The sequence below is a fragment of the Charadrius vociferus genome, unplaced genomic scaffold, assembly GCF_000708025.1.
Source record: "Charadrius vociferus isolate BGI_N301 unplaced genomic scaffold, ASM70802v2 scaffold174, whole genome shotgun sequence".
NCBI classification, from domain to species: Eukaryota; Metazoa; Chordata; class Aves; order Charadriiformes; family Charadriidae; genus Charadrius; species Charadrius vociferus.
The window spans coordinates 2,508,509-2,522,613 of record NW_009648441.1 but is presented as its reverse complement, the minus strand read 5'-3'; the positions used below and the strand labels follow the sequence as shown (position 1 = coordinate 2,522,613).

The 14,105-nt window shown below is 40.4% G+C and overlaps 1 protein-coding gene across 1 annotated transcript in view; it reads left to right on the top strand.

Annotated features, from left to right (window-relative positions):
* FHOD3 (formin homology 2 domain containing 3) overlaps window positions 1-10,344 on the top strand; it is a 363,610-nt gene extending 353,266 nt beyond the window's left edge. Inside the window, exon 25 of the mRNA XM_009885444.1 lies at window positions 9,704-10,344. Within this exon, the coding sequence (XP_009883746.1) occupies window positions 9,704-9,786 (83 nt within the window). The 3' untranslated portion in view covers window positions 9,787-10,344. The remainder of the gene's footprint in view (window positions 1-9,703) is intronic.
* Window positions 10,345-14,105: the final 3,761 nt, after the last annotated feature.

The following is a 14,105-nucleotide window of genomic DNA, read 5'->3' as shown; positions in this document are numbered from 1 at the left end:
GTGTTTTGGCATCAGGTGCCAAAACATGGGAAAGAGCTCTGCCAAAGGACCAGGCTTGGAGACAAGCTTTAGACAAGTTTTAGTAACACCTGCAGTGCTGCTTTGGAATAAACATGTTTGTAAGCAAACAAAATCCTAGATAGGAGACTATTGGAATCCAAAGGTGTGTAATTCTTGTTTGGCATTCATAGGGTGCTTCAGTTAACTTCTTCTTTTCTTTGTTTTTTCATTATCATTTTCATGTCTCTCCACTTACTTTTTCTGGCTATGAAAAGATACAGAAGTGCCAAAATACCAGGAGGGAGACTGTTCTTCTGGTATTTATAGCCTGACTAAAAGCAGGAGTTAATGGAAATTATGCTTTTAAAAAAATAAAAACCTTACAAGAAGAGAGTCTATAAAATGCTTTAAAGGAAAGCAAGTTAACTTAGAATTTGCAACTAATTATTTAGGATTTGAGTAACTGGATCCTATCAGGAGTTAGAGTAGGGGGCAGAGTGATGCACATTTAGCAACAATTCTTTACATTTAGAAAAAGTAAATGTATCACCGATGTTATTCAGTATCAGAGTCTGTTTGTCCTCACACAAAGTACTGAGCCTTTGGAAGGTCAATACCCAGTTAATAAAAATCCAATTATTGAATGAAAACAGGACGTGAGATAAAGTACTTAAAACTCTGGCAGCTGGAAGGTTATCTCCATTAGATGCCAAGATAGCTGGTGGCTTTTGGATGCCTTTTAAGTAATACATTCTTTCATCCTTAGAATGGCAAGATCGTTGCAAAAATGACAGAACTAAACTCCATGATCTACACAAATAAAAATGCAAACAATAATTTTAAAATATTAATAATAGTTAATGAATGAATAATAAATATAGTTGACCATAGGAAGTTGTAAAAATTGAGGTACCTGATCAGGGTGAGGCCTGTGTAGTCCCACATCTCTGCCAGAGGCCAGCATCAACAGCTGCAGGAGAACAAACAGGAGAGGTAGGATTAGTTGAGTAACCTACAGGTCCCGTCATGGGTTTTAATAGTTTTAAATCAGTGTATTTATTTGAAACATGAGGCTGAATAGCTGGTTCCATATTTTCAGTTTTGTCAATTGTAATTGATGACATATATAATTATGGTCGTTGATATTAATACCATTTCTAAGTAGATATGCATTTATGAGTGTTCAGTTTCTGCTTTACAATGTGTATTACATTTATTTTTATAGCTTTCATTTAAAATAACTGATCTTGACAGACAGGAGTGGACACTCTGCTTTTTACTGTTCAAACGTATAGTACCTACATATTTTGTGGGCAGTCTCCATGAGTTTCAAGCAGTATCTTTTATATCTCTTAAGTTTCATTCAAGAGTCTTTGCCTGGTCTTAGCACTGTGAAACCGAAATCACCATCTTTCTGTACAGTTCTAGATCATGTAGCCTTCAAAACAAAAGGGTTTTGAAAGTCTGGTTTAAAAAATCTAGTAAAAAAAATGCCTGTAAAGAGGCTTGAATTCATTTTCCAGTGACTGTTTTAGAGGAATCTGAGTCATTTCTGTAATTAATTTTTTTCTGATACAGATTATTTATTTGGGGCTCCTATCCTCAAACTTTCTGCTTGAAGTAGCTTTATCTTTTTTTTTTTTTTTAATAAGGAAAGTCAGATATAGAATTAACCCAGCCTGCACCATTAAGTACATTCCTTAACTTTGCATTGGATTCCAGCACTGGTATTTAGAGATACTGTGGAATCTAGTATTTGCTCAAAAATGAGCAGCAACTGAAAACAAGGTGAGAAGTCATTGCATTGATTTGGGAAGTCAGAGTTAATTATGCGATGTTTATAAGAAAATCCATATCTTTTATCCCTGTTTATGTCAGTTCCCAGAGAGAAGACAGAGATGTTGAACGCTACACAGACATTCACATGCACATGTATGTTATGCACCCAAGCACAGAGGACATGATCTAGGTACTAGGAGAAAATTGCCGCTATAATGAGTTGTCCCTAGTGATCTTAGAGTGGCTGTCACCTCATGGGATTAAATCCCTGCCCACACGTGCTGCTCTGTGGAGGAAGAGATAGCCACTGCTCCGGTTTTGGTCTTAAAAAGGCAAAGATCCCGTGGGCTTCTAGACAAGGATTTACAAGTGCTGGAATTTCTCTGGCCATCTCTTCTTGGCCAAATGGCACTTTCTTTATTGAAGGAAAGAACAAGCTGGAGGTAATGTGGGAGAAACTGGCAGGAGACGAGCAGTTGGTAAAAAGCAAGTGATGTCAGTATCTGTAGGAAATAAAGCTGTTCGTGTTCCCAGATCACAGAAGATTGGTGCTGACATTTTCTATAGAAATATTTATGGTATACACTTTTGGTACTTTTTCAACTGTTTCTGTGGAAAAAAACCCTAATTTTACCTCATCTCTTTGCATCTTACAAGAGATACAAATCGTTGTTTTCACTTTTGCCAGTTTGTCATTCAGTTAATTCATTTACATCACCCTCCGTTTTCTTTGTAGTTGGCATATTTTAAAGGTATGTTTCAAGGCTTTTGAATTCTTGTCACAGAATTCATTCCCAAAATTGGGATAGATACATTTTGAGTATTAAAAAAAATAATGTATGGTTGATTTGCACACTGTCAGCCCTAAGTTGACAGGATATTTATTTTGCTTGGTTTCTTTCTGTATTGAAATGGCTTTCAAGTTTACCCCTGGTCAGCAATTTACTCCTTATTTACATCATCGTTCCTTCCTGAAAGATGATGATTATTTTCAGCATCCGAGTAAGAAGTGAGTTGCTGGCTGACAAGATCACAGGGTTGTTATGGAAAGCGCTTCATTTGAGAACGAGAAAAGACGGGGAAGTACAGAGTTGCTGTTCAAGTTGCCTTACAAAAGAAGTGCAGTAACAAAAGCCATCTCCTATGTGGCTTTCCAGAAGAGCATCGCTATACCACAGCTGCCAAAGAGAGCCCTCTGCTGCCATGAAGGAGTTTAACACAAGGATCTGCTAAGGCAGGAATCTGACTACGCTTGAATGCAACTGTCAAATGTGTTTGGAGGGAAGTCTGTCTTAGGAAATGAACAAAAATGGTTCACACAAAGCTAATTTGAATTTATTTTGCCCCAGCAATATAGGAGTTAAAAAGGAGTTAAATCTTCCTTTCTGCTGTACTGTTGGGACTATGTAAATGGTGGTCTCTGAAATACATAAAGTTGGAAACTTTAACAGTTTCAACTACATGTTAAATATTACTTTAAAACCCATATATTCTTCCTGCAGCCCAGGTTCTCTAAAGTAATGTTACTTTTTGTTCCTGGTAACGTAAGCCACCTGGAGATGAAACACAGTTTTCCTTACAAAATGCCACTTTGCCTTTTTGCACTGATAGACTCCTCTTTATGTCACAGGCACTGTAAATTCCACCCAGAGATGGTTATGAACTACAGAATTTCTTGTTAGGAGAGCCTTGTGCCATCTATGAAGTGCTGACAGGACTCAAAGCAAAGCTGCAGGGCAATAATAATACATAATAATACGTTGTTTCCTGGAGCTTTCTATGCGGCTGACGCAGACAAAGACCACATTTCAGTTGGCTGTACTTCTTCAGAGAAGTGCATGATAGAATCCAAAAAAATACCTACAAATCCCTGTAAGAAAATCTCTACACATAGTGTTTTAGTGTTTTTATTAAGCATTTAGGCCTACTCATGTTAAGCAATGACACATGCATAATTAAACATAAGTTATGTAGAGAGTGACAGAAAAATACACAAGTGCCAAAAAGGATTAAAATAAGAGTATATGTCTCAATTGAACTTTTGAGTTGCAAATTGCCATTGCTGGACTTATTGGAATAAAGTCCAAGAAAATATGTTAAATGTAAACATATGAGAAAATAGACTGAGTGTGCAAGCTGGGTGTGGGTAGGTAACAGAGAATAAAACTAAGATATGTGACATGAAATGAGAAGATGGAGCTGGCCTGCATTACCTCTTACAATCTGCCCTTCCTGCTGTCCTCACTGTGTAATTTGCAGCCACCTAGAATTTTTCCTTGTTCCAAATCAGCAACTGCATTACCTTTGCATCTGGGAGCAAAAGAAAGTTCTGTGGCTGCCACATCTTTTTGTAGTAGGAATGACACTTATTCTGTGACGTCTTGAGCAGAGAATGGTCATATCTATTCTGCATTTCAAGTGACTCATCCGTACAAGTGTAGACACACGTGCCAAAAGCCATTGCAAATGCAAGAATTTTATTCTGGCGCCAGCCAGACTGGTCTTTACTGTTTGTTGCATATTTAAAAAAAAAAAAAAAGGTAGGGGGAGGGGAAATTAAGAATGCTATTTGCTCTTTAAAAAGCAACCAACCCTTAGATAATTATATTCTCTGACAAAGCTACACTTAGGGAATTACTCTCTTTTAAAACATTCCCAGTATACCGTGAGGGCTATGTATCTGTGTAGACTTTGACCCAATAGGCAGAGTCAAATTCATCAAGTTCATCATAAGCACACTGCATTCTGCCAGGATATCAAATAAAATTCTAGATTTCCTGATTAATAAAGAATATCATACCCTCTGACCCCAGAAAAACAACATTTAGTTTCTTGGTTATGGGATCTCAGCAGGCCTTGCTTGTGACAAGAGTAGAAGTTATTTTCTCTCTATGTTATGTTTCTTTAGCAAATGTTTTAAAAATTGCTTAAAGAACCTAAAAGGTCATTTGAAAGTTTTATTTTTATTGTCACTGCCTCCAAAATACATTCCATAACTCAGTTTAATGTGATCTGCAGCAGGCCAAGAGTTTTACAAGCCAAGATATTATGTCTAGTCCAGTGAGAGACACGACAGAGTTCAGTGAAGAGGGGAGAGTGAAGATCTAGTTTGAGAAATGTAATTTTGCAATGCCTATAAAACATGGAAGGAAAATATCTCTCTGCATTCAATTTTGATGACTGAATGTGCTCATGACCTTTCCTAAGGTAGAGGAACCCTACCAAACCCTTTATGAGGAAACAGACGAATGTCTGAGGACATCTGTTTAACAGCACGTCAAGACAAAGTTCACCCACCTCCTAGAGTAGTCCCTGCTTCTGTAGATAATTCAACTTTCTTCTGGCTTCATCACCTACAAGCCTCCATAGTCTGCAAGCCAGTGCAGAGAATAGTAGGGCAGGAATTTGCTCGTGTGTTACTACTGATACTGCATCCATCCACTGCATCTTCAGACAAGGAGATGTACTGTAGGTAATTTGCACATATTAGATACAATTTTCATGTAAAGAGACCCTTTATCAGGCCACTTTGATCTCCCTAAGTACAAAATACTTCAAACTACAGGCGGGTTCATCTGTGTCAGACTGGCCTGTTGCGTTGTGGGGGGAAGAATTCACTTATTTGAGTCTGGACTGTGATTCTGACTGCTGTTATCCTCCTGGTTGCCTGTTGATGGTGGACAGCTTTAATCTTGCCAGTGGTCACCATAATTTGCAGTATTTGGCCCCACATGCTTATTTTATACAAGTCAGCAGCTGTCAGCATTTATGGGAACCATTCTGTCGCTGAAAACATTCTTCACAGCTTTGCTTTTTATTTTCTTGACAATCTCAATATGACCACCAAAGTTCTACGTTGTTTGGAGCTCTTTTCTCCTAACTGCTGGCCTTAAAAGCTTAGGTCACTGGAATATCTTAAATCCAAGTCATCTTTCTCTCTATTATAGGAGAGCTGAGATAAGTTAGAACAATCAACTGAGGGATGCAAAGAGATTGTTCTGTGGAGACCAGTGACAAGTGGTGTTCCTCAGGGGTCGGTACTGGGACCGGTACTGTTCAACATCTTTGTCGGCGACATGGACAGTGGAGTCGAGTGCACCCTCAGCAAGTTTGCCGATGATACCAAGCTGTTTGGAGAGGTAGACACGCTGGAGGGGAGGGATGCCATCCAGAGGGACCTGGACAGGGTGGGCCCAAGCCGACCTCATGAAGTTCAACAAGGCCAAGTGCAAGGTCCTGCATCTGGGTCAAGGCAATCCCGAGTACAAATACAGGCTCAGTGGTGAATGGCTGGAGAGCAGCCCTGAGGAGAAGGACCTTGGTGTGCTGGGTGACCAGAAGCTCAGCATGAGCCAGCAATGTGCAATCGCAGCCCAGAAGGCCAACCATGGCCTTTTCTGCATGAAAAGAAGTGTGGCCAGCAGGTCAAGGGAGGTGATTCTGCCCCTCTACTCCACTCTCATGAGACCCCATCTGGAGTACTGCATCCAGCTCTGGAGGCCCCAACATAAGAAGGACATGGACCTGTTGTAGCGTGTCCAGAGGAGAGCCACGAGGATGATCCGAGGGCTGGAGTACCTCTCCTATGAGGAGAGGCTGAGAGAGTTGGGGCTGTTCAGCCTGGAGAAGAGAAGGCTCCGGGGAGATCTTATTGCGGCCTACAGGAGAGCTGGGGAAGGACTCTTTACTAGGTCATGTATTGATAGGACGAGGGGCAATGGTTTTAAACTGGAAGAGGGCAGGTTTAGATTAAAAATTAGGAAGAAATTTTTCACTTTGAGGGTGGTAAGGCACTGAAACAGGTTCCCCAGAGAAGTTGTTGAGGCCCCATCCCTGGAGGTGTTCAAGGCCAGGCTGGACGTGGCCTTGGGCAACCTGGTCTAGTGGGAGGTTCCCTGCCCATGGCAGGGGGTTGAAACTCAATGATCTTCAAGATCCTTGCCAACCTAAACCATTCTGTGATTCTATGATTTAATTACAGCTGCGTATGTCCCAGCAATCCATTGAGTATTGTCATTCCTACTTGTTTTGCAGTACACAAAAAGTACAAACCCAGGGTTGGCTTCTGTTGTGAGAGTCGTACAGCAAACCCAGAACAGAGTTCTTTCCTTGTCACTTGCTGCATACAGTATTTCTTTTTTTTCAGTCAAGGGTTAATACATGAGGTCCTCAGACTAAGACTGTAGTACGTTTGATAAGTAGGCATCTGGAGATTCAAAGAGAAATCTTGCTTATGTAAAGGAAGACTCCTTGGGTTTCTTCCTCGTTTTTCCATGAAGATGGTTTCTGCCATGGGATTTTAACTCCTGATTATGACTTCTGAATATAAACTCTTGTAATTTTCTTTAAAGAGACCTATACGTTACTGTAAATCTATTTGGCTTTTCCTAGTAAACTTGTAATCCTGGCACTCAGGCTGATGGAGGAATTTAAACAACTGCATTCTGCGTGATGGAAGTTACAGAGGCACGTGTTCCCCTTTCAGTTGTTAGACAGAGTCTCAGCCCAGTTATTTGTGCAGTAGTAATTGTACTGACCTAAAGAAGGTAGTTCCAGATTTACATTGTCATAAATAAGACCAGAATTTTGCTTATTCTAGTGCATGACCGGCATTAGCAGAGCACCTCAGTTCCTATTAAATGTTTACAAACAGGAATAACAATTGCTTGTTCTCTCGCCCTTCCTGCCTTACCATCTGACAGGAAAAATAGCTTTGTTTTACAGTGGTTATTGTGCTCAGTTTGTGAATGTGAGCGACTGATTATGGTCTGAGAGAGTTGGGGATATGTCTGAGAGCAATCATGAATACATTTGGTTTGAGATGTCTGCAGAAGTGTCTAAAATGTGGAAATTTGTTTCTCATTTGATTTTCCAGTTCACTTTTGCCTTCAGTGGGAAGATGTAATGTCATCTAGATGGTCATCCTGTGAAAGTTCAGTCCCCTGTACACGTATTTTATAACATGGCTCTACTATCTGGTGGCCAAGCTAGCTATGGGCTGCGTTTGGCTGCATCTCATAGAGGGTACAGAAAAATACACGTTCAGGGGAGAGATGGTGTGGCTAGCTAAAGCAGGTGAACTGCATAGGGAAGTCTTTGCTTTTAATGAGACAGAAGTGTTTCTACTGCAGCTTTCTTGGATTTGTTCTTTCTCTCCTGATACAGTTCATTTTGATACAGAAATAAGCGTTGAGATTCACTGAGACCTTAAGACCCTAAGGTATTTCATAGCTCATGTCTAGAAATTAACGTTTGTCACCATAGACATTTGGATATCAAATTTGAGAAGTATAAAAGGGTGCTAGTGATGAGGACTGACTCAAAAGTCCATGTTGGGTATTCTGCACCATGGACACCAGAGTATTTTTTGATGTGTATTGCTCTTCAGGTAGTCTGTCTTAATCTTAGCTTTAGCAGCTGCATTTACCCTTGTACTGCTTCACGCTAAGCATTGTTAAACTTGGTAGATGTTGCTGATTAGTATTGTAGGAGAATGTGGCTATCATAAAAGGCTGCCATGCAGACTCCTAGTCGTGTTTAATAAGTGCGCAAATGCTGGAGGAAAAAGGAGTGTGCCTTGAAGAAAAACTTTCAAGTAAGGGTTTGATAGTGGAGGAACAATTACCCATGTGGCACTCCCAGCTCATTTGAATAACCTCAGTAACTGATGAAAGCCGTTTGCCTGTCAGATCATATTCATCCTACTTGCATGGTATCAAATGTTCAACTATGCCGTATTTTCCCTTTCTCTTATCTCCTTGTTTCTATACTGATCCATTCCCTCCTCTCAATCCAGCTAGACCCTTGAATGCGACCACCCAGTTTCAGTTACATGGATTGACTATCTCAATAAGTTAGAGGTCTTAATTGTGCTAGATGACAGCGATGCAAGAAGTCCTTAACCACTCTCTGCAATTGGTTTCTCTACGTGTTTCCTCTAGACTTCATTATTTTGGGGCTCCAAATATATTTTTTTCAACATAAAGTCATTGTTTATGCTTTGCATGCAGCTTAAACTTCTGAATGTGCGTTGTGTACTTGAGGAACATCAAAGTATGGAGTGAACACCCCATTTGTGTCTTGAACTAAAGCCCATCCACCTGAAAATCATGGCACCAGTAAAAACAGGAGGATGCTAATGCTCAGTGTGTGCAGACACATAGTCACTTGTTTCTGAACAAAGAAAGCACTCACAGGTCTTAGAAGTTTTATGTCGGGGCTAATGTTCAGAACACTTTATAGAAAATTAAGAAACAAGATTTTGGCCTAGATTTATCATTGAAATTCAACTAAAATGCTGCACACTGCTAATGGCAAAGATGACGCAAATGGGGCTAGGACCCGGGAACATTACAGAAGAAAGGGGAGCATGTATGAAGACAGTAGTTCTAATGCTTTGAATAGACTATAAAATAGTTACATTTTTAATCTTTTAACTTTTGATGTTGGGCTTTTTTTACACCTTTAAAGGGTCACATAGGATTTAATAGTGATAAATTTAATCGAGCCCTATAAAGATCCAAAAGCTCTTTTAAAAAATCTTTATGAAACTATAAAATAATAGGGCAGATGATACTTTCTAAGGACTGAAAATAAACTGATACAATTCCAGAGAAAAAAAAATGCTGTGGTATTTTTCCTTAAAAGTTTTTTTTGACTAAATGTCAAGTGACAAGTGTCTTTTTGCCTGACTGGAGCTGCTGGGTACGTGATGCTCCAATGGATTTGGCATAGGGAATTACTCAGTATTTCTGAACTTGAGGCCCTGACCACAGAGCAACTTTTGATTTGACTCAGCTTGCATGTTAACAGGGTTTTTTTCAGCTGAAAATCTTGTGTAACTATGGCTTCTAATTTCTTGCATTTTCCTTGTTTTTTTGTGGGTTTTTTTTCTGGCCTGCTTTCGGAATTTATGACCATGCAGTGAGAAGGACACTAAAGAGCGGACTGACACCAGAAGAAGCCAAAGCACTGGGCCTCATCAGCACCTCTGAGATGCAGGTTTGACGTCCCAGAGGTGGCGACAAGAAGAGCCATTCAACTGAAGCACACAGGCTGACAACCCTTCGGTGTGGCATTGACCTGCCAGCCTCCTCTGCTGCTCCCAACATCCAGTCCTCTATTAGTTCGATTCTAGTAAGCAACAAAAGCGAAACCCCACAGCCAGGGCAGAAGAAGGCTGTGCCGCAGCTCAGCGCAATGTCCGGACAGTAACTGAGGAAGCATTTGAGTGCTTGTAGGTGAAAGCATATGGCTGCTTCTTCTCTCATGGTGTGTTGATGTGGGTAGGAGGGGGCTCTCTCTGAGTTATCTGTCATGTGAGCTGTGTTTACGTTGGCTTTCCTCGTGCCCTGTTTCAGTCATTGTAAATGTATGGCATTTTGTCAATGCAAGGAACAGTCCTTAAAGAGGCAAAATAACTCCTGTTACAGCGACCCCAATTTTCCTGAAGCAGATGCATTAAGCAAAGATGCACAGTCTGTGCAACCCTGTGGTTTGGGTTTTTTTTTCTATTATTATTTTGCCACCAAAGAATGTAAAAATGTATGAGTACCTCTGTATATGTACAGAATGAATGTGTGGAGATGTGTGCATGTATCTATACACATACAGTCATGGTGTGAAATCACGCTCCTGCTCAAGCTAGCTGGATCATGATTTTCACTCTGGGGCCTTACTGTTCCACCTGGACAGGAGGAAAAGAATGTCTTTTTGTAGGAACTCAATGTTACTCAATGGGATTGACCCTGTGGGGCAGAAGATGGCCTGCAATACAAGTGGAAAGTTTGGGGTCCTGAATTCATGTGTATGAATACACACTCATACTGTACATAGCAGCATGCACACCGAGGAGGGGATGCAGAAGACCTCCCTCTTGTTGAGCTATGGCCGTACTGTGCATTTGTACAGTTTCAAAGAGATCTATGCCAACAATTTTACATACTCGATAAATGCATTCAGATACTAAGATCAAGAAGTTTTGTTCACTTGCCTGTGCCCTTCATGCTGCTTTTCTCTGCTGCAAGGTAATGTGGTGGTGATTTTATTTCACATTAACGGATCTGAATATGAAATGGCCCTGCTAAAAGCCTGCTGTGTTTTCGCTGTTCTTTACTCTTTTTTTGTGATTATCCTTGATGCAAGTGGAGAGGGTACCACAGTGAACACTCCAGTATGTCTGCCCTTATCTCACTGTTTTATAACTGACTTTTATAACTGCCCTCAGCATGTGTGTTTGAAGAACTTTTTCGTCCACTCATCTGCCTTTAAGTGGAGGACATATACAGCAGAGAAGATGAATTGAACACAGTCACCCTAGCCAGTGCTCAAGCATTTTGAAGAGAACTGCAAATAACCATAATGTAAAAGGGAACTTCTTAAGCCAAAGTCTGTATATGATCAGTTGATCCTCAAGGATGCACAAAATTATCTCTTTCCATTGCCTTAGCCTCTAAGATTAAGGGCGTGTCTGCACAGCAGTAACAGCTGAGGCTTCCGTCAAGCTAGTTAACTGGGGAAGTGCAGCCAATTATTCATGGTAACAGGGTTTGATTTTGGCTGCAAAGCACACTTGAAAAGTAGACTTAATTAATAGTCTATGCTGGGCTCCTAATGCTGTAGCTATGTTGCTCCTGGCACCTAAGCTAGGTCAGGTACGTCAACGAGTTATTCTACTCTGCTCTCATTAAGGACAGGATAATCGCTGAAGATTGTTCAAGATAGTGGAACCAAACACAACGAACCTTTGAAACCTCGGTCATCCATCACGTTACATTGAGCACAGCATCCAAGTGATGAGAGAACCAGGTAGCTGACCACACTGCATTGAGATCTGTGGTGGAGAACAGCCTATCTGTTCTGTCCCTCTCTTGATTGTAACGTTTCATTCTGTATTTGCTGTTGCCTTGGATCTTCACATGTCAAAGTCCATGGGTAAAAAGTCACTAATGAGCCATGATTCTTAAGGATAGCATGGAGTTTGATCTGGTTTTCCCCTCAGCTTGTTAAAAAGTCAATTGTACAAGTAGGCAGAAGGCAGTAGTTGTGTAATTAATAAAGTGTGTTGTGTATTTGAAAGCTATGAAAAGGAAGAAGCTGGTTAGGAAACAGAAAGAAGTTAAATAATTTCACTGTAAAATAAGCAAGACTTGCAAGCATCTGGATTTTAAAGTCGATTTTTATGTGCTGCTCATCATTATGGACTTTTTAAATCTCTCTCAAGGATGCTTAGAACAAAGAAATGAAGGTAATGGGGGTTTGTGGAGGTCTTCGAGGTCTGAAACAAGAGGAAGACACCCTGAATGTAATTGTCATGTTGAACTGTGATACTTGCTAAGTGATAAAAAAAGCAACAATGCAACAAAATGCATTTATGCTGCCAGAGGTCCTATATTTGGTTGGAGGGGGAAAATCAAACAATTATTTAAAACTGAATATTTTAATTAAAATATGCTGAATGTGCAAAGTAGATGGCTGTTGGTGACCACTTGCTAACAGGAAACAAATTTGTGTTTCATTTAGACATAGTACAGCATCTGTGTCTGAAACATAACATAGCTGATAAATTACTAATAGTTGGGCATGTGTTTTTTCCAAGAATTGTGCAAAAATTGTGCAAAACTTCATATGCTCCTTATTGACGAGAAAATTAAATATGGGGACTGGGGTTAGAATAAGTTCAGGAAAGAAAGCCGGTTTCTTTCAGAATCTCTGGATGCAAGTGTCTTACATGTGAAGCATATTCTTCCTTGTCTATTTTTCCATTATGTTTGGGTTTATGTATTTTTGCCTAAGTTCCTGCTCTCTATCTGTAAAACCGATATGAATATTTCTGAAGGATGACTTGGTCTTGTTTATGCAGTAGTGTACAGTCAGATTAATTCCACTGTCCTCAATGTTTACTGCAGATGATCGAGCACAGTAACAACGCAGTAACTACAGAAAAGATTTCCATTTCATTTCACGCTAAAAATGGCCAGCGGCCCAATGTGCTAATCTGTAAGGTGACAGTATTTCCTCTGGAATCTGCTAGTATGTCCTGCCTGTGGGAATAACTTTTGTTCCCCTTCATCTAACTAGTGGATTCCAGATGAAATGGAGGAATTGGCTGTATTTGCATGCCTTTCTATGTCTCTCTAATCAGGTTGTAACCTTCAGGATTTGAGTTGCTGCCTGCTCCTCCATCACCAAAAGAGCTCACCATAAGGATGTAACGGTTGTTTTAAAATGTGTGTGAGATATGGATTGTTTTCCTGACAAATATAAAAGTCTTGGAAACGTGGTGTAGTAACACATGTTCCTATTTCTCACTTAGAGATCCATGAAGGCTGTTTTTAAACCCTTGCAGCCATAATAACTACCTCTCTTCTCTTTCTCATAGCACCAGTCAGCTGCAAATGTAGTGCCCAGAGTTTTGTACTTCCACCAAGCTCTCAGAGTTGCTGCTGGTGTTCATTTCAGCACCCATCTCCTGCCAATAACTTGTCTGTCTGTCTACCACCATAATGCCTTCCTGATTTGGATGCTGAGGTAAACTTTAGTATACGAAATGGCCACCAAAGGGAAGCTATCCCAATTTCCTTTCATCTCCCTTGGTGTTTAAAAGCAGACTCATACAAATACTTTGTATTCCCTCGCTCCCAACTGAGGGATAACTTTCAGTAGCAGTTATGTGGCTGTGGTGAAGAAACACCCCCAGGGAATGCTGTGTGCCACAATCGAAAGTGAAAGATCCCTCACAAAAATCAAATTCATCACTCTTCAGCTTTCAGTAAGACCAGGCATCAGGCTCATGGGTTCCAGATGTTTTATAGCCCCTTGGCTGCTACGTGTGAACCTTCTGTTTGATAGATCCCTGTCTATAATCCAAAATCAACAAAAAAACGGTGTTTTAACAAGGGTCTTTCTTGCTTTGATAAATACTGGAAACAGCATCAAAAGCAGTTTTCAAAATACGTTTCTTTTTCTCTTTTGACCCTCTTTTACTGTAAATCTCTGTAGTGATTGGCTCTGTCAGCAAAATAAGGCATCAGATTTGTAGATAGACAAGACTTTGGCTTTAGCTTAACAAAGTCACATGTGAATATCTAGATAAGAGTTCATGCCCTGAGTTAACAGAAATTTGGAGTCAGAGCCTTGATGTGACTGAACAGCCAAGGGCCTCCCGTGAGGTGCTCCATTCCCCCTCAAGATACTAGATAACGTGGTAGGACAGCACCTTAAATCCCCGGTGTGCTGTGCTCTAAACATACCCTGGCGAATGCTAAAAGCCATTGAAAAGTCACAAGTGAGGACTACAACACCTACTGCAAACCTAAGGGGCAGGA